A 21,439-nucleotide genomic window follows, 5' to 3' on the forward strand; every position below is an offset into this window, starting at 1 on the left:
GACTTGGGAGTCTTTTTTTTAAAGGATGAGTTATAAACACATGGAAATGCAAAAGAAAACATGTAGGAAACGTGGAAATGGAGGCCAAATATGGTCTTGGGTCCCTTTAACATTTAGAGATCAAAGGAGAGAAGAACAAGCCAAAGAAACTAAGAAGCAGCAGCCATTAAAATAAAAATTAAGAAAAATGTAGTGTCATAGAATCAAGAGAAGAGACTGAAGAATGAGGAAGTTGTCAATTGTGTCAAATGCTAACAGGTCAAGAAACATAGTGACAGAAGTGGGACTCAGATTTAGCAATGTAGAGATCACTTTGACCTACAGAACAGCAGTCTCAGGAAAATAATAGGAATGTTCTCTGATAGGACACAGTTATGGAGAGATTGTGGAGTGAAAATTAAAGAAAATTAATATAGAAAAAATTTCCAAGAAGGTTTTCTACTGAGAATAGAAGTGGTGTACTTGCTGGAGGGGGTTTTGGGAAAAGAGAGGGTTTTTAAAAGGTGAACTATTCTAGATAGCTAAGCAGATCTGAAAGATGATGGAAAAGATCTAGTAAAGGCAGAAAAAAATGTTGATTAAAGAGAGAGAAGGGATAATGGCAGGAAGCACATGTGTTCCTATGGATATTATTGTCTCGGGGTCAATAAAGGTTATTCTTAAGAAAGAATTTTCTAATAGTGATGACCCAGAGTAGTAAAGCTTGAATTATCAGTAGAGCATGGTGACACTCCATAGAATAAGCTCAGTGAGATGGCAGCTGTGTTTGTCAGGATTCTCCAGTGAAAACAGAACCAATAAGGGGTGTGCGTGTTTGTGTGTCTGTGTGTGTGTGTGTGTGTGTGTGTGTGTGTGTAGATCAGATAGGTAGATACTTAGTTAGATAGACAGAGATAGAGATACTTATTTTAATGGACTGAGTTACACAACTGGGGGGGATGGCAAGCCTTAATTCTTGCCAGCAGGCTGGAGACCCAGGGAAGAGTTGATGTTGCAGTTTGAGTCTGAAGGCAGAACTCCTTCTTCCTCAGGGTATCTCAGTCTTTTTCTCTTTGGATCTTTGACTGGTTGGATGAGGCCCACCCACATTATAGAGGGTAATCTGCTTTACTCAAAGTCTACAGATTTAATGTTATATGTTAATCTCATCTGAAAAATATCTTCACAGCAACATCCAGACTAGTGTTTGACCGAAAATCTGGGCACCATAGCCCAACCAAGTTGACACATAAAATTAACCATCAGAGCAGGGTACATATAACATTTACTGAGTACCAACTTTATGTCTGTCACAGAGGACATAAGACAGATAAAAGAATGTTACTGGGATTCCTCCTTCACTGAACACTGACGAAGGTGCTGTGGCAGAGAGGGTTCTGGAAATAGGACTGAGTTTAAATTGGCAGGATCCGCTGACAGTAGAACCAAACTGGGGGTCCTCTAAAACTTGGACCAGGGCAGCTTCTCAAGGGCACTGATGAAGAACATTATGCTCAACTTCTTTCTGACAATGTCGTTGTGTCCTTTTCCGCACTTAGGGAATGTGCTGAACCAAAAGATGCCTCGGTCCCCCCTAGTAGGTACAGATCACTACAGCCTCAAAAGATGCACCAGAGGAATCTTTCATGCCTTTAGTATTGCCTTCAGAAGCATTTCTTAAATGACAGGGACCCACTGGCAGCTCACAGGAAACACCCTTATTTCTGTTTGTGGTCCTAAATCCCCACTCAGTACAGGTAGCCCAGAGCCCCACATGCTCTTTCCCTCCGACAGTTTGGATGGAAGAGAATACACTGAAAAGGGGTTCCAGAAACAGGTAGGTCCCTTCACCAGTTACCTGAAATCTTGGAACTAGATTCTAAAAAGCTCCAGACTTCCTCCTAAGGCCAAAACATGGAATAGAATAGCCTTCATAGAGGCACTCTGTTGGTATGTATTAAAGAAGCCTAGAGACAGGTAAATTCTTTGACCAGTAGCATAGAATCTAGGGATTTACCACTTAAAAAAACCAAGTACATATGCAATGATGTATGTACAAGGATATTCTTCACAAATTTAAGTAAAAACTTGAGCACAAAGCAAATGTTCATCAAGGGGAGGGCACTTAAATCTATTACTGTTATGATTCCTGACATGGAACTGCGGACATTCTAATGATAATGTAGGTTGTATGTTGTTAGTATTGTAAGACATTCACAATGGATTGAGTGAAAAAGAATATGAGCGTACACGTAAAATAAATCTGTATTTTAAAATAAATGATACCTTTCTCTCAATAGATTAGCATGATAAGTCACTTTCTATGGGTAAATAGAATGAGTTAAAATTTTCTTTTTCTAAATTTTGCAATAGTGTTTATTGAAGTTTTGTAAAAAGAACAGTGACACTTTACTTCCATCCACATACTTTCCCAGACTAACATACATATTGGACTTCACCTCCCATGAGCCATTTTTTTTTTGAGAAATCATGCAAAATCAACAGGAAAAACTTGAGCTCTCTACCTAGTAAGCCCCCGAGGGTATTCTCAGCCTTAAAGTCTAAATGAAACCCCTTCTTATGGAGCTAAAGCAAGACTTATTCCAATTCCTCCCTAATCTAAGAGGGAGGAAAGGAAGTGAGATGGGCACCCTCCTCCCCATCATACCCAGACAGTGCCCTTGATACCCATCCTTAGTTTTCCTCAGGGAACCCAGCCAACCTATCAAGCAAAGTCTTTATACTATTGTCAAACATATGCACACCTGACACTTCATACTGAAGTGTCTGGTGTTACCTGATACTAGTCACATAAATAATCAGAGATGTGGGATATCAGAGGTCCTCTTGGACAGAAGGAGAGAACACAAACGTATTGTTGGAGGCTTTGCACAGGTTCTACATTGGGCATTCCAGGGTCAGGCTTAGGCCAGACTGGGAATGGATAGGTCTTCAAAACAGTGACAGGAGAACTAGGACTAGGCTCTTGGATTTAAAACTTTGGTCCATAGTGGGATGTGTAGGCTTATTACAAAGTGATAGATGGAGAATGAGCCAGGAACAAGGACAAAGATTTCTAGCAGAGGTCTCAGCAGGAGTTTCTCCCTATGGCAAATACATATAATTTTTTTTGATGTCTCTGGAAGCTTAGAGTTCGAAACTTCCTTATCACCCTGAGTCTTGGAACAGTTTCAGCATCAACATGAACTGGCTTTTCTTCTCCCAGTTCATATTCTTTTTTTAAAAAAATAAATTTTATATATTTATTGGCAGCATTGGGTCTTCATTGCTGCGTGCGGGCTTTCTCTAGTTGCAGTGAGCGGGGGCTACTCTTCCCTGTGGTGTGCAGGCTTCTCATTGCTGTGGCTTCTCTTGTTGCGGAGCATGGGCTCTAGGCACAAGGGCTTCAGTAGTTGTGGCACATGGGCTCAGTAGTTGTGGCTCATGGGCTGTAGAGCGCAGGCTTAGTAGTTGTGGCGCATGGGCTTAGATGCTCCACAGCATGTGGGATCTTCCCGGACCAGGGATGGAACCCTTGTCCCCTGCATTGGCAGGCGGATTCTTAACCACTGTGCCACCAGGGAAGTCCCTCCCAGTTCATATTCTAAAATGCGCCCTTGAACAGATAAATTACAATAGCAAAATCATTTATTGTAAATATTGCCTAATAGAAAAGGGAACGAAGGCAGCTCAGGGCTAGTGGAAGGGGGAGGGTTCAGTATGGCATGTAAAGTATTTTCCTGTCTCCTTATTGATCTCTCTTGGCCCTATTTTCTTTCTAAAGTGACTGGCGTATTTGTTTAAAACTGGTTTACTTATGCCCGAGTCCCCAGTCCATCTGCCCCTGGATTTCTTTTTCTTAGTCTTGCTATTCATCAGAGTGCCTCTATCCTTTCTGTTAAAAATGCAAATCATAGAGCACTCACATGTTAGGGGTTCAGCTTTGAAGTAATGTTCCTTAAGCACTGGTCATAAATAGCTACTGAAATAGAAGCTATTGAAATAGCTTCTCACCTCTGCCCCCAGTCACATCTAGTCCTTTAATGTTAACCCCCCTTCCCCATGAACTTAATTTATGTCCCAGACATCTGAGGACCCATAATGGGAAGGCTTCATAATTCTTCCAAGAAGCTCATGAGGAAAAGCAGCAACAATGAGGAATTCCTATATAAGATTTTCTGGAAGGACTGAGCAGGGACTTTATGTCTTGGATTTAGTTTAAAGTGGTTCCAGAGTGGTAGTAATCCCAGATCTTGTCTGAAAATAAAACTATATAATCTCTAGAAAAGAGAGGCACTTTCATCCAAGGATACTGGGGAGCCCAGTAAAATCTCTTTTCAAGGACTGAGTGGCACACAGATAACCAACCAAAAAAGGAAACAAAGCAAACTAAGTAAAGAAATTAAAAAATAAATTTACAAAGGTTCATAAGATCCTCAATTATTGGTATTATCAAATGCATATTATGAATCAACTGTGCCTACCATGTTACAAAAATCTTTGAAAAACTGAAAATTAAAAAAAAAAATCCCCTGGAAAGGGAATTATGAATGTTAGATAAATAAGAATAAATCACCCAGATTGCAATACAGAGACTGAAAGATGGAAATTACAGAGGATAGAATGGAAAAACCTACCTAACAGCTAATTGGAGTTCACAAGAAGAGGAGGGGAGTAGAGGCAATGTATGGAGAAGAAAAATTTGCTGAGCACAAGAAGATGCCACTTCACAGATTCAGACTGCTCAACAATCCCAAGCAGGAGAAAAATCAAAGAATTTCACACTCAGAAACATTATGCAAAAACTGTAGAAAGCATATTTGGTTACCGAATCCAGTTCAATGCCCAGGGTTCTCAGGGGAAAATTTTTAGTATCCTAGTCTCTGCATTCTCCCTTTAAAATCTTGCATTTTTCCGTGTAACTTGTATTTTAATATTAAAAAGGTCATTGTTCTAAAAGAACATTGACCAAGAGATGTGCAATTCTCAGAGAAGGAAATACTGAAGCCAACAGACACGTGAAAAGATTCTCAATCTTATTAACAATAAAAGAAATGCAAATTTAAGCCACAATGAGTTATAATTTGACACCTAGCAGATTTGTAAAATTTGAAAGTTTCACAAAAATCAAGTGCTGGCACTAACAGTTGCCAACCAAAATAACTATAAACTATGGCAGGAGTACAAATTGGTACAACGTTGAAAAAAATGTCACTGTTTAATAAAGACATAAAAAGACATAAATGGGAATATACTTTGCACTGGCAAACCTTTCCTTGTTACATACTCTAAGCCTTGAGAGGAATCCAGCTGATGCCACAATGTTTTTAAAAACCACTGCTGCTATAGGGACTGAATACCACACTCACAAGATATACCAAGGTGGAAGCATTACCTCGTGAATCTTATGCATATAAGTACTTGATATATGCAAGAAAATTCATAGTGATACTATTTATAATTTTTAAAAAATAAGTAAAATTTAACTTACTTTAAAAAAAAAAGTAAAGGCAACAACACAAACTCACAACAGTAGAATGCTCTGGCCTAGATACATCTTTGTCCAGGGCCCGTGTGGGTGGGCTGGGCAGTCAGAGACTAAGAAGCGCTTCTGGGGCCGGAGGAGGGTCAGAGGAGTGTTTTTTCCCAGGATTGAGGGTCTCGGTCCTCAGTGCCCTCACTCGAGTCTGATAATCCTGAGTCCTTCCAGGACGTGTAATGCACATCACAGCGGCAGTCACTGTCGTAGCGAAGACGTGACCCCTCGAACTTCTGGGAAGTGTCATTGGTCCGCAGACAGCAAATGTAACAGCCCGGACACAGGGCATTTGGGAAAATACAGTCCTGGGCAAGCGGGCGCCAAATACTCAAGACCTATACGAGCTGGACAGCGTGGCAGCAAACTTTTGTATGAGAGGAGACCTTCGGCTGGTAGAGGCCACTTCGTGTCCCGCACTAGCAAGGCTGCCCTTCTCCGGGCCGGACAACATCTGTGCGAGCAGAGGAATGACCCGAAAGACGTTTCGCGGCCGCATAATATTCTGGGAAGTGTAGTTTCGCGGTTCGGGCGCCATTGTCTTCACAGTGCATGTAGACGGCTGCCGTTGGCTCCGGGAAGCAGAGTTCGCCAGAAACGACTGTTCTCCTCCCGGTACTTAGCGTGTGTGCCCGGTGGAGCAGCCCTGCTGTGTAATTTCTCACACAGCCCAGGCTGTGGTCTCGCGGTGCGCCGAGATCGCGCGGTCGCAGTGCCTCCTGGGAAGTGTGGTTTTTTGGGAGGCGACCGTGCGACGCACCGGCAACTTTTGTATGTGACGCGTAGGAGTCTGAGAAGTGCAGCCGACCGTGGACTCCGCTTTTGGCCCGCCCCGCGGTCGTCTCCGGCCCTGCGGCGGAATTCTCGGTCTTGGAATCGCGGAGGACTCTGGGCAGCGCAGTTCCCGCAAGGCGGGAGGCCATTGTCCGCTGCAGCGATCCGGCGCGTTAGGTACAAGGAGGTGCCCACTGTGGACGGCCGCGCACGGCTTCGGTGCCGGCGGGCTCCGCTGAGGTTTAAGGCAAGTGTGGGTCCCGGGAGGGCCGCCGCAGGCCTCGTGCTGATGGCACCCGGGCGCTGGGCATGGCAGCCACAACGTCGCTGGTCCCAGGGTCTGCCCCGCGGTGTGAGCCCAAATAGGCCCCTAGCTTTTCTGGGCCTCTGTCATGCTTTGTAAAAGGGGAGTAAGGCTGGCGCTTACCTCAGAGCTGTTGCGAAAAGGAAAAGGGAGAGCCAGTGTGCGTTGTACGCACTGAAAGAAAACGCCATCTACATTTAAAAAAAAATCCAGTGTGTAAACCTTGAACAAATTGCTTTAATATCGCCGAGTTTCAGTTTTCTCAGAGTTTAAAAAAAGAAATCTGGAATAATGTGAATGCCTACTATGCATAGTGGTGAAGATCGAAAGAGCTCTTATTTAACAGTGTTATTACTGTTGTTTTATGAGTTTGTCACATATGTATATGATAGTTGATTTACACGCAAATGGCACCTGGTTACCTCTTGCCTAGGGAAAGGTTAGAGCCCTAGAAAGTGATTCCCAGGTAACCTCTTGCCTAGGGAAAGGTAGAGCCCTAGAAAGTGATTCCCAGTGTGATTCTCCATGCAGGTGTGTCCAGAGCTGCAAGATAAGCCTGATTTTTCATGACTGCTTTTTCCTGTCCTTGATCTGCCTTTTCAGGCACTGCCCTTCTATAAGAAGAGAGCCTGGAAAGAGAGGACTGTGTTGACTTTTGGAAATTGCAGAGTCATGTTTCAGGTAAGTTGGTATGTCCCCAAATCTTCCTGAAACACCTACTTATCAGGACTCTTTGAGTGTTTGCTTTGCCTTTCCTACCAGTTCCCACCTCACAGAGTCCTTTTAGGGACTGGATCTATGATTCCTTTCATTATAGCACAGGATGTAGACTGCAGAACTCCAAAGTACTGTCTTCTCTCAGTGCTTCTGTTTTCTACCAGTTTCCTGCTAGAAGCCTCTGAAGAGTCTTGAGCAAAACTTTTTTTAAAAATTACAATTCAAAGTTCAAGTTTGGAATTATTTGCTTTGTAGTTGTCCAAACTGTATCACGTGGTCTCAATTAATGGTGTATGTCAGTCCTTTCAGTCGTTCAAGTCGAGAGGTTTGGAGTCATCCCTGAGATCTCCCTTTCTCTTATAACTAACATTCAGACACTCTAGTTGGATCTAAAATATACACAGTGTATCTACACAATCTGACCATTAGTTACCCCATCACTGCCACTACCACTGCCACCCTGGTACAAGCCACTTATATTTTGCAGTAGTCACCTTGCTGGATTCCCTTCTTCTGCCCCTGACCCTCTTCAGTCTCTTCTCAATACAGCTGTCATAGAGATCCTCTTGTTATATAATATCCTGTCATTCCTCGGCTTAAAACTCTTTGGTGGCCCTAACTCATAATAGAAGTCAGAGTTGGGTCGTGACATAAAAAGCTTTGTACAGTTAGGCTCTCTTATTACCTCCCTGATCTCATCTTCCTTCTCTGTCTCTTTGTTCCCTGTGAGCTCCAGCCACACTGGCTACTGCCTCCAGGCCTTGGAATCTGCTGTACCATCTACTTGGAATATTCTTTCCCTGGATATACACAAGCTTGCATTCTTACCTCTGTATCTCTGCTCAGGGGTTACTTTCTTGGTAAAGCCTCCCTGAACACCTATTTAAAATTGCAGTCACCGTCTCTCGACTGTCACTTCCACTCCTCCATCACTGTGTTTTCATAGCACCTGTCACTCACTAGCTGATACACTATGTGTTTAGTATATGCATACACTCATTGTTGTCTCCTCCCACCGGAAGGGATTTCTTTTCTTTTTTGTTGACTGTTTTATCTTCAGTGTCCAGAGTGGTATCTGGCATAAAACAGATGCTTAGTAAATAGCTACTGAGTGAAAGAGTGATGAGAAAATGATGGGACAGAATCATGGCGTGGAAGTGAAGCCTGCACAGGAGAAGGTATGAGTGGCAGATGTGTGTGTTGGGCAGAGTCTGTTTCTTGGGTATATTAGATAATTAGAATTGAAAGAACTTTTTTTTTTTTAAGTAAAAGCTAAAGTGAACTAATTGCCAAAATCACTCATGGATTCATTTTCTAAACACTTAATGAAGTACCTGTTAGGAAGACTCTTACATAGGTTTGGGTGTACACTGACATGCAGGATTTCATGATCTCGTGCAATACTGTCCAAGAGAACTTTCTACAGTGGGGGTAGTGTTCTATTTGTGTACTGTCCAATGTGGTAGCCACCAGTGCCGTATGACTATTGAGTGCTACAGTGACTGAGGAACTGAATTTTTAATTTTATTTAAATTTTATTTTAATTAATTTAAATTTATATAGCCAAATATGGGGGCTACTGTACTGAGCAGTACAGGACTGGTAGAAAAGTAAGAAAGCATAAGAAATTAAGGTACTTATTTAATATCCTACGTTCTGGGGACAAAGGTGAATTAACGTCCCAGGCTGCTCAGGCAATTGAAGGGGAAGAAAGAGTTGAAGCATCCCTGGGGAAGCAAGGCTGGAGTTGTTTCAGTGTCTCATAGTACCAGGGCGGCAGAGGTAGAAGTGAAGTTATACCAAACTGAGAAAACACCTTGCGTGTAGGTAGAGAGGCCCAAGAGTCTTTCAAAGAAGTGCAAAAATTTTGTACAGCAGTGGTTTTCAAAATGGGGTGACTTTATCCCCCTTAGTCCCACTCATAAGGGACATTTGATAATGTCTAGAGACATTTTCAGTTGTTATAACTGGGGGTGGGGGTGGTTAAGGGGAGTTGCTACTGGCATCTAAAGGGTGGAGGCTAGGGATCCTACTAAACATCCTAAAACGCACAGGACAGCTCGCACAATAAAGAATTGTCCAGCCTAAAATGTCAGCAGTGCCAAGATTGAGAAACTCTGATTTAAATAAAGATCAAAGAGTATCTATTAGATTATGTGAGGTTTCTTCTCTAGACTATTAATACAATGATATTCATTAATATCAAAACTTAAAATGTAAAATATCTTTGCATTGGTGGAGTAAAACATAGTGTTTTATTCATTTAACGTAGTGTTGATTTTTTAATTTGGCTTATCATTTGGGATGTTTAAAAGCTAATCATTTAAAGACCACTGTGGGGGGCTTCCCTGGCGGTCCAGTGGTTAACTTCACCTTCCAGTGCAGGGGGTATGGGTTCAATCCCTGGTCAGCGAGCTAAGATCCCACATGCCTTGCGGCCAAAAAACCAAAACATAGAAGCAATATTATAACAAATTCAATAAAGACTTTAAAAATGGTCCACATCAAAAAAAAAATCTTAAAAAAGAAAAAGACCACTGTGGAAAATAGGAAAAGATGGAAATTTTCTCAGTTCATATGATAAGGCTAGCGTAACCCTAATACCTGGCTAAGAGTAAATACAAGTGGAAAAAAGAATTTTCCCTGGTGCCAAAAGAGAGACCTTCTCCCCCTCCCTTTTCTTAGAGTGTTTCCTTGAGAAAAATCTGTAATTGTATATCCTTTCCCTCTCCCTTTGAGATGCTTGTTCATCTTTTTCAAAGCTAAATAAGCCTCTGCCAGTTTTGCAAAGCATTAAAGTCTTTCTTAAGGGCCTTGGAGCCATCTCTTCAAAATGGAAACATGAAGGAAGATGCACCCCTATCTCCCTATCTGTATGGGAGTTTAGCCTAGACTCCTGGCTGCAGATTCTAACTACTTGCTTGTCATAAAGATATGAGTTTTAAAATTTTTCTTTGGGGTAAAGGCAGTTAACACAGATGACTACCCCAATTACCAAGTGAATTTAGGATGAACTATGTGTAGCAAATGATGCTGTCAAGTCCTCTTACTTAAGGACAGCTTATCATTTACTTTGAAAACATGTGTAATGGATTGTATCTGCCTGAGTTTATAAAAGGGTGAAATTTCTTTCTGTCCTTGGAGTCTCATTAGTGATTACCTGTGAAGTGCATTATAGTCTGGTTTAATGCTTATTCAGTAATAAAACTGTTATTTTTTTTACACTGTAGTGAGGATTTTCTGCTTGGTAGATTTGATTTTTAATTATTTCCCTAACACCTGATGAAGGTAAATTCCCTCTTTAAAACCAAAGACCAGTGTCACTGGTGAACACGTGTATTAATAAAATATCCAAATAAAGTAACAGAATATTGAGTCTACACCTGGAGTGAAAAATTTACAATAGCCAAACAATGCCTATTTCACCAGTGAAAGGTAATAATAATGACATTTTAAATGCATACTTTGTTTGCACATATTTTAATTTGACTAACCAGTAAGCTATTATTAAACATTAAAAATTTTTCTAAAATTTTGCTATTTTAAATAATACTGTGAATGAGTACTATTGGGAAGAAATCTATTTTCTTAGAATATTTTCCTTGAAATGTGTCTTTTTTTTTTCTTTGCCCTTCCTTTAAGGTTCTATTCAAGGACTACCTATGGCATGAAACCATCCTTCAGTCTTCTTGCCCAGGGGTCTCAAATTATTTTAATTATAGATTATGAATATGACGTTTAATTATGTACCATAAATATTTTTGCTTTTTGTTTATAAATTGGTTATGAATGTGTCTATCTTTAATATAAAGGTGTCTTTTTATTATGAACCTATTGGATTCTTCTTTTTTTTTGAACCTTAATTCATGTTCTTTTACCTGGCACGTAAACTATAAAAAACAGAGCTAAGCACTTGACTATATGCCAAAAGTTGAATGCTGATTTTGAAAAATATTATAATTCTATTCCCTGCTCTCCTGAAGCAGAGCTCTTATATTTATCTCTTATCCTTATTGTATAACAATGCCAAGCACATAATTATCCAGTTATTACTTAGATCAGATTCCTGATCATTGTCACAACTGCTGAATCTTGTTCCCTTTCTTCCACTGCAGGGTAATTTTACCTCTTAACCAGTGAAAAAAGAGGCCAGGGCTATGGTTGAGCCTAAATGTGTTTGCTATTTCAGGTGACATTTAGTGATGTGGCCATAGACTTCTCTCATGAAGAGTGGGGATGGCTAGATCCTACTCAGAGGAATTTATACAAGGATGTGATGGTACAGAATTATGAGAACCTGGTATCTCTAGGTAAGCATATCTCTGCCTCCACCCCAATGAGGGAGATCTTTCTTCTGCCACTCCAAATTGCTAGAGATCCTCCTTAGTAAATGTTCTGAGGAAATGTATAGCTCTGTTGTGTCCTGCCTGAAGCTTATCTTCTCGTTTCAGTGAACATCCTTCAGACCTTTCTTCGGTCCCTTTTTTGATGATAGTCTCTCCTCCATGAAGGCCACAGCTTAAACAATGTTTGTTCTATATTTTTCCTGTAAGCAGGTCTTTCCATACCTAAGCCATACGTGATTGCTTTATTGGAGGATGGCAAAGAACCTTGGATGGTGGAGAAAAAGCTGTCAAAAAGTTTGTTTCCAGGTAAGTCATGGTGAATCAGGCAAAGGAGATCTTTGTTTAAAGATGCTTGTAGAAAGTATGGAGGCATTTTAGTATATTTTAGGGATACTGTCATCAGAGATTCCAAATGTAACAAAATTGAGGGATCCTTAGCTTAGATTTCAAAACAACCATTCCTCTATCCTAAATTATTATTTTTCTGTATTACTCATGTCATCTCATCAAAAGTGGAGGGTTTTGGCATCGTAATAATTCAAATTGTTATTTATTTGAAATGAAAATAAGGCAATTATTCTTTTTGAGTCCACTTAAGGAAAAATATACAAATGGTTTTAGGCTGAAAAAGCTGTCAATTAGATGGAAAATCACTTTTCCCCTAAGGCAGAACTTCAAAGAACAAATATGAACATAAGTGTTAGAGGAAGTAAGGGATATATAAGAAGTTTTCTGAGAACAGTATTTTCTTTATTTTTTCTTCTGGCTGCGTTGGGTCTTCACTGCTGCGTGTGGGCTTTTTCTAGTTGCGGTGAGCGGGGGCTACTCTTTGTTGTGGTGCACGGGCTTCTCATTGTGGTGGCTCCCCTTGTTGGGGAGCACGGGCTCTAGGGCACGCGGGCTTCAGTAGTTGTAGCGCACAGGCTGTAGAGCGCAGGTTCAGTAGTTGTGGTGCAAGGGTTAGTTGTTCTGTGGCATGTGGGATCTTCCCAGACCAGGGCTCGAACCTGTGTCCCCTGCATTGGCAGGTGGATTCTTAACCACTTGCCACCAGGGAAGTCCAGAACAGTATTTTTTAATGTCAATAAATATTATTTCACACAGATACTACATAAACTCACAAAGCTTAAATCTTTCTGAGCCATAAAGAGTATTTAGATTATTTTGTTTTCACTGTAGCTGTTTAGCACAGTGCTATATATTCTTCATATTAAGCATACTAATCTGACAGCAAATTTAGATTAATCAAACATTGGAGAACCAAGGCTGTGTGAGATAAAATGTAGTCTTTCACATAAGTATAGGCACAAAATGTTGGCTTGAGATCCAGAATGCCTTCTGCATTTTCTTTCTGATAGTTTCCTTTTTTCCCCCAAAACTAATTGCCTATATTAACCCATTTCCCTTATTATACTCTGTTCCTGCCTCTGTGAGCTGTCTGTATTCTCTGTGCTGCATTTGAACTTTGTTCAGAAATCATTGAATATATGAGAGTTGTCAGAGCCATGTGTCTTGGGGGTTAGAGGGGAATGACTTTATTTTTTATCCAGTTCTCCTATTTCTACCATAGAAGTTTCTTTTCAAGAAGTTCAGAAAAAGCAGTGTTTTGCTGTCTTGATATATTACAGATTGGAAATCAAGATGGGAAAGCAAAGAATTATCAATGAAGGAAGATATTTATGATGAAGATTTTCCCCAAATGGTAATAATGGAAAAAACTATAAAACAAAGTCATGAATTTTCAAATTTTAACAAGGACTTGGATTATATAGAGAAGTTGGAGGGGAAGTGTGAAAATCAGGTAGAACATTTCAGACCAGTGACCCTCACCTTTAGAGAAAGTCCCACCGGGGAAAGTGTTTACAAATGCAGTAAGTTTAGAAGCATCTTGCCTTTAAAGTCTATTCTTTCTGAACCACAGAGAATTTCTGCTGAAGGGAAGTCACATAAACGTGATATATTTAAGAAGAGCTTACCAGCAAATTCAGTTATAAAAAATGAGAATATCAATGATGGAAAGAAACTTTTGAATTCTGATGAAAGTGTGGCAGCCTTCAGCCAAAGCAAATCTCTTACCCTTCACCAGACTTTTAATAGAGAGAAAATCTATACATGTAGTGAATGTGGGAAAGCCTTTGGGAAACAATCAATCCTTAATCGCCATTGGAGAATTCACACAGGAGAGAAACCCTATGAATGTCATGAATGTGGGAAGACTTTTAGCCATGGCTCATCCCTTACTCGACATCAAATAAGCCACAGTGGAGAGAAACCTTACAAATGTATTGAATGTGGGAAGGCCTTTAGCCACGTCTCATCACTTACTAATCATCAAAGCACTCACACTGGAGAGAAACCATATGAATGTATGAACTGTGGAAAGGCTTTTAGTCGTGTTTCACATCTCATTGAACATCTGAGAATTCATACCCAAGAAAAACTCTATGAATGTCGAATATGTGGGAAGGCCTTTATTCACAGGTCATCTCTCATTCACCATCAGAAAATTCACACTGGAGAGAAACCTTATGAATGTAGCGAATGTGGAAAAGCCTTTTGCTGTAGCTCACACCTTACTCGACATCAAAGAATTCACAGTATAGAGAAACAATTTGAATGCAACAAATGTCTGAAAGTCTTTAGCAGCCTCTCATTTCTTATTCAGCATCAGAGTATTCATACTGAAGAAAAACCCTTCGAATGTCAAAAATGCAGGAAATCCTTCAGCCAGCCTGAATCACTGAATATGCATTTGAGAAACCACACCAGGTTGAAACCTTATGAATGTAGTATATGTGGGAAAGCCTTCAGTCATAGGGCATCCCTGTTTCAACATCACAGAATTCATACTGGAGAGAAACCCTATGAATGTATTAAATGTGGGAAGACCTTCAGCTGTAGTTCAAACCTTACTGTACATCAGAGAATTCATACTGGAGAAAAGCCATATAAATGTAATGAGTGTGGGAAAGCATTTAGCAAAGGCTCAAATCTTACTGCCCATCAAAGAGTACATAATGGAGAGAAACCCAGTAGTACAGTAAGTGTGGAAAAGCCTTTAGGCCATATAAATCACTATACATGTGAAAGATCATATAAGAGAGAAACTGCATAAATGCAGAATTTGTCATAATATACTGTAGCCATCGATCCTCCCTGATTGAAAATCAGAAAATCTATACTGGATAAAATTCTTATGAATGTAATGAATATGGGAAACTCTTTAGCAATGATACAAGCCTTATTGTCTATCACAATTCACACTGTAGAGAGACTATATGAAGGCAGTAAATGTGGGAAAGACTTTAGCCAGCATTAATCCCTTAACTGACATAAGTAAATCCACACTGGGGAAAAACCCTTTACATGTTACAAGTATGGGAAAGACATTAGGTGATATGAATCTCTTAAAAAACATTAAACACAGGAGAGAAGCAATATGAATATAAAAATTGTGGGAAGTCCAGTTAAAATGCATCCCTCATTTTACATCAAAGAACTCACACTGGAAAGAAAGCTTATGTAAGAAATGTAGCAAAGTGTTCACTAAGCATTCTTAGCTTGCTAGACATCAGAAGATTAATGTTAGAAAAACCTGAAGGATTTAGGAATTATGTGTAAGTCTTTCTTTGCAATGATGCTAATTTGTAAACAATTCTACAGGAGAGCAAACAAGCATATTATAAATGAATATGCATATCTTATAGTAGCAGCATGCATTTTACTCAAGAGTCCTACATAGAAATTATCTTTAGCTAATGGGCATGTGAAGATATTTAGTCACCCAGTGGATCCAGTAAATGTTATAATTGAAAATTAAAGTTGCAAAAGAAGTAAAAAGTGGTATGAATAAAATTTTTGGTCTCTAGTAAAATCATTTTGTATATATTGGACTCTTTCACTGACACACTGATACTTCTTACAAAATTTTCCACTACTTTCCTCTTGAAGAATTAGGATCAGCTTTCCTATATAGCCTTCAGTGGGAGACTAACAAACCTAGAAAAAAATGGCCTGATCTCTGAGCTAAGAATGTCTCTATTTTGATAAGGATAATCCACAGTCCATTTCCAGTTGGCTTAACTGACACATTTTAATTTTTACAAGTGCTGTGAGAACATAACCAAGAAACTATACATACTATGAGGGATTAGAGCAGAGAGGATGTGCTTTTTAATCCAAATCCTAAGGAATGAGTCCTAATTACAGTGATCCTCCATAACTGCAGTTTCTGCATCTGCAGATTCAACCACTCGCAGTTGGAAAATGTTAAAAAAAAGTTTTTATCCAGAAAGTTCTAAAAAGAAAAACTTGAACTTACCAGCTGCACGCAGTTATTTACATGGTATGTACATTGTGTTTACAACTACATGGCATTTACATTGTATTAGGTATTATAAGTAACCTAGGGATAATTTATACAGGAGGATGTGCCTAGGTTATAGCAAATACTATGCCATTTTATGTAAGGGATTTGGAGCACCTGCAGATTTTTGTATCCATAGGGGGTGAGGGAGTATGTTGGTCCTGGAACCAGTCCCTCACAGATGCTGAGGACAACTGTATGTAAGGCACACACGCTCTTGGAGTTCATTCTGGGCAAAGCAGACAAGCAAGTTCTATCATGTTTTCTGCATCCAGAATACATTATTCAGTGTCTAGTTTCAAGTTTTGTGGCTTTGAGGTACTACTGTTGGCAGCAACACTAGTAACAGCAGCAGTCATTTCCCCATCCCTTGATCATTGTTATGGGAGGTTGGAATTTATTAGTCCAGAGCTGTTCCCATTACTTCTCCAGCCTGCTCACCAATTTTGAGAGCACTAGTATCCTGCCACATATCTTCTTAAAATAGTTTTTGTTTTCTACACTGAACCTTGACAGATAATTATAAGGGGGATGGCTTCAAATATAAGTTTCAGATAAGAAATGGAATAGCCTTACTGGCTTCACAGTTTCCTTTCTTGTGACTGGAAAGGTGATACAGATCAGTGATTAGGATTGTATGGACACAGTTGCAAGTAAAGGGCAGTTATATAATTTATATTTCAGATTATGTTCTCTATGGCATTTGATAGTTGTAAGACATTATTTTAAGGAAGAATATTATATTGCTGATATAATTCTGGTATGGAATGAGTAATAGGGTTTCCAACTTTAGACAAAATATTCTACTCTGGTACATATGCTACTTTTAACAGAAAGCTAAGAGGTGAAAGCACATAGCAATTCTCACCAGGTATAGTGGGTTTGGAATGGGATGGTGAAGTTTTAATATTAAGCAGAAATTTATCTTTCCTTTGATTTTGTTTTAGTTATAAGGTTTATTTTGACATTCTATGGCATGTTGAAGGATCTTCGAGAGATTTATAATTAAAGGAGTATGGGATGGTATCAGACAAGGATAAGAACATTTATAATTATGGATAGACTGGCCCCTAGAAGTATATTTAGTTGTGCAATAATGGCGGTAGCTTTTTGTTTCTCCCGTGCTCTGTCCTCTGCTCTCCTAAGCGCTGATACAGCAAAGATGAAGTAGTCCTTTAATCCCCCAGATTTTATTCGCTTTCACTACACATAGTTTTATGCCATCTTGTTATTTTGTTATGAGGATTCATCCAAATACTCATACTTTGTCATTTAAAAAGCATGAGCATACACGATAATGTTTTACAATTCTTGATTTAAAGTGCCTTCACAATAATACTGAACTAGGAAAAGAAAGCCAGAGACTTAAATATTTGAGATAGTGACGGTTTTAAGAAAGCAGTAAGAGTATATACCTGAGATCTTAATGATGTTATAATGTCACCAATGGAGAATCATGCTCAGTCTTATCTCTTAACCATTTCTTGATGTGTATGAAGAGCACAGGCTCTGGAGTCATGTTACGTGGGTATAAAACCAAGTTACGTGTATACTGGCTTTGTATGACCTTGGACAAATTACTTTGCTGCACCATGCCTAAGTTTCTCCATCTGTAAAATGATGATAATATCTCAGGATTATTATGAAGATTAAGTGGGTTAATTGATGTAAGATGCTTATAATGCCTGGTACCTCAAAAGCACTAAAATAAATATTAGCTATTAATTTCATCATTATCTTCACATGGCTGCTTCATCATTCTGGTCTCAAATGTCACATCTTCTAGTGGGTCTTCCTAATCACCTGTCACCCATCTACTTACTGTTTCACCTTTTGGGGGGCTCTTACAAGACACTCCCATTTGCTTCCAACAAATCTTCCTTTGGTATTTGAACCATCTTGCAGGGGAATATATTTATTATCCAAAATACTCTGAGGAGACACAAAGGACACTGGATAGGAAAAAATGAGACAAGAACACAGCAGGGCTGCAGGAAGATGGGAGGGTGTACTACACATGTGTTTTGGAGAAAGAGCAGAATGAAGGAGGCTCCAGGTCCCTATGGAGAAGAAGTGAGGCTTTGCCCAGTGAGACCAGAAGCCTAAAGGTCTTCAGCACCACCTCTCAGTACAGGGTCCTTTGAAATGAGTGCAACTGCCCTCAGTGTTCCGGAATAGAGTTTACAACCATGTTATTGAAGGTCACTGATGCCTGGAAAGTTGGAGTAGCTTCAGTAGCCTTGGGCTAGTCATATGTTGCTGGAGACAATTGTGCAGTCATTCGTTAAAATCCTGAAAGAACGAAGGCACACATCACTGAGCACTTTGTGGGAGACTAGCTCTGTGTTGGGCACCGAAGGGGAGTCAGATACTACCTTTTAAACAGGATGCAATTGTGTTAGAGAAAAAAATGCCTATGATTTCGTTGATGAAAGAATGACAAGGCTGTGTGGCTTGAGGGGCACAGAAAGTAAGTTCTGGCATTAAAGATGAATAGGGAAAAAATTATAATGGTAACAAACAATATCGCTAGCAGCAGTATTTTAGTCTCATGGCTGTATACAGTGCACTGTGTACCTACACTGTATGCTGAGAACTTTGTATGCAGCATTCAAGCAATTAAATATTCCCAGCTCTGGACCCAAATTCCCAGGTTTGAATCAGCCTATTGGTACTGACACTTGCTTTTCATTAATCTTAGAAAAGTTACTTCATTTCTCAAGCTTTGATTTCAGCATCAAAACAAAAATAATTCCCACTTCACCAGGTCGTTGTGAGAATTTATTTATTCATAAAGCAAACAACGGAGTGATTGGCACATGTAAGTTGTTTGGTGTGTTTTTCTTTTATTAATCCTCCCACAAATGCTATAATCTTTTCTATGGCACAGTCAGCAACCTGAGACTCAGGCAGCACTAGCAAATCTCCCAGAGTCACACATCTCAGGAACACAGGCTGAATTTGAACATCCAGTGAAAGACATACAGTTGCCTCCTGGCAATATTGTCTCTCAGAAGATCAAGGTTCTCTTTGCAATCTCACATGTCCTCTCATGCCTCCTTGAACAAAAAATATTCCCTTTGACCATGTGGTTCGTTCAGCCTAGAGTGTTTCCAATATCTATCAAGTTCACCTGCCAGAAGGACTACTGCCTACCTTACAAAGTTCACTTTAGGTGTCTGACAATAATTCCTCAGGCAAAAATGGAGAAAATTAGAGATTAAAAAGAAGTAATAAGGCACTTGGAAAACAAAGAGCAAGTTGGTAGAAGTTCCTCCTTTCCAGTAATTACATGTAAATGGATGAAACTCTCCAATCAAAAGACAGAGACTGGCAGAATGGATTAAAAAGCCAAACATCCAGCTACATGCTGTCTATGAGTGACTCACATTAGATCCAAAGACACAAATAGGTTGAAAGTGAAACAGTGGAAAAAGCTATTTTATGCAAATAGTAACAAAAAAAAGAGCTGTGGTGTCTATACTAATAAAAGACAAAACAGACTTTAAATCCAAGATTACAAGTGACAAAGAAGGTCATTATATATTAATAAAATGTCAACACAGCAAGAAGATATAGCAATTATAAGCATTTACACATCTAATAACAGATCCATCAAAATATATAAAGCAAACATGGAAAGAATTGAATGGAGAAACAGTTCTACATTAATAATGAGAGATTTCAATACCCCACCTTCAATAATGGATAGATCAACCACATGGAAGGTAGGTAAAGAGACAGAGAACTCAAGTCAATAAATGAACTACATCTAACAGATAAATGACACTCCACCCCCAAAGTGCAAAACACACATTCTTCTCAAGTGCATGTGAGACATTCTCCCAGGATAGATTATACATTAGGCCACAAAACAAGTATCAATAGATTTTAAATGATTGATATCATCATACAAAGTAACTTCCTTGACTACAGCCAAATGAAATTAGAAATTAATAGGAAAACTGGAAAATTCACAAATATGTGGAAATTAAACTGCACACTCTTAAACAACTGCTATGGTCTGAAAATTCATATGTTGAAATCCTACTGCCCAATGTGATGGTATTAGGAGGTGGGGCATTTGAGAGTTGCTTAGGTCAGGAGGGTGGAGTCCTCATGAATTGGATTAGTGCTCTTATAAATGAGAGCCCACAGAACTTCCTAGCCCATTTTGCCATGTGAGGACTCAGTGAGAAGTCTGCAACCAGGAAGACAGCCTGACAATTCTGGCACACTGATCTCGGACTTTCAGCCTCAAGAACTGTGAAAAATAAATTTCTGTTGCTTGTAAGCTACCCATTCTCTTGTATTTTGTATAGCAGGCTGAATGGACTAAGACAAAAATCCATGTGTCAAAGAAGAAATCACAAATTGAACCAGAAAATACTTAAAGACTTATGAAAATGAAAACACAACATACCAAAATTTATGGTACACAGCAAAAACAGTGCTAGGAGGGAAATTTATAGCAGTAATCACCTACATAAAAAAGAGATCTGAAATCAATAACCTAACTTCACACCTTCACAAACTACAAAAAGGACAAACTAAACCAAAAGCTACAGAAAGTAGGAAATAACAAAAAACAGGGTAGAGATAAGCCAAATGGACAAAAGAAAAACAACAGAGAAAATCAATGAAACCAAACGTTGGCTCTTTGAAAAGATCAACAAAATTATTAAACCTTTACCTAGACTAACAAAGAGGAAAAGAGAAAACACAAATAACCAAAATCAGAAATGAAATTGGAGATGTTACCACCAACCTTACAGAGATAAAGAGGATTATAGTACAATATTGTGAACAACTATACACCAACAAATTAGATAACCAAGCAAAAATGGAAAAATTCCTTGGAACAGAAATTACCTATATTGACTCAAGAAGAAATAAAATATTTCAAAAGACCTATAAGAAGTAAAGAGATTGAATCAATAATCAAAAACCTCCCGACATAACAGTTCTATACCAGACTGCTGCACCAGTGAATTCCACCAAACATTTAATGAAGAATTAACACCAGCCTTTCTCAAACTTCCAAGAAATTGAAGAGGAGGAAACACTCCATAACTTATTCTATGAGGCCAGTATTTTTCTGATACCAAAGCCAGATAAAGACATCACAGGGAAAGAAAATTACAGACCAATATCCTTTATGAATATAGATGTAAAAATCCTCAACAAAATATTAGCAAATTGAATCCAACAGCATATTAAAAGGTTTACTCCCCACGACCCAGCAATACAAGGGTGGTTCAACATAAGAAAATCAATGTAATCCTTCCCACTAATAAAATGAAGGAAAAACCCCCCACATGATCATCTCAATTTATGCAGAAAAGGCATTCGACAAGATCCAACGAACTTTCAGGATAAAAATGCTCAGAAAACTAGGAATAGAGGGAAAATTCCTC

At 39.2% G+C, this 21,439-nt stretch overlaps 1 protein-coding gene across 2 annotated transcripts; it reads left to right on the top strand.

The window, feature by feature from the left end:
* The first annotated feature begins 6,311 nt into the window (after positions 1–6,311).
* On the top strand, positions 6,312–15,524 carry ZNF181 (zinc finger protein 181). 2 transcript variants are annotated; one of them, XM_029207022.1, is made up of 5 exons: positions 6,312–6,536; positions 7,197–7,274; positions 11,500–11,620; positions 11,867–11,962; positions 13,285–15,524. In XM_029207022.1, the coding sequence occupies exons 2-5, from the start codon at positions 7,266–7,268 to the stop codon at positions 14,769–14,771; spliced, it is 1,713 nt and encodes a 570-aa protein (XP_029062855.1). In that variant the 5' UTR covers positions 6,312–6,536; positions 7,197–7,265; the 3' UTR covers positions 14,772–15,524. The 2 variants fall into 2 exon arrangements, with proteins under 2 accessions (XP_029062855.1, XP_029062848.1); XM_029207015.1 differs by having other exon boundaries at positions 11,864–11,962; positions 13,285–15,519.
* The last annotated feature ends 5,915 nt before the right edge of the window (positions 15,525–21,439 follow it).

Source organism: Monodon monoceros, unplaced genomic scaffold, assembly GCF_005190385.1.
Source record: "Monodon monoceros isolate NGI ecotype Baffin Bay Population unplaced genomic scaffold, NGI_Narwhal_1 Super_Scaffold_10, whole genome shotgun sequence".
In the NCBI taxonomy this organism is placed as follows: domain Eukaryota; kingdom Metazoa; phylum Chordata; class Mammalia; order Artiodactyla; family Monodontidae; genus Monodon; species Monodon monoceros.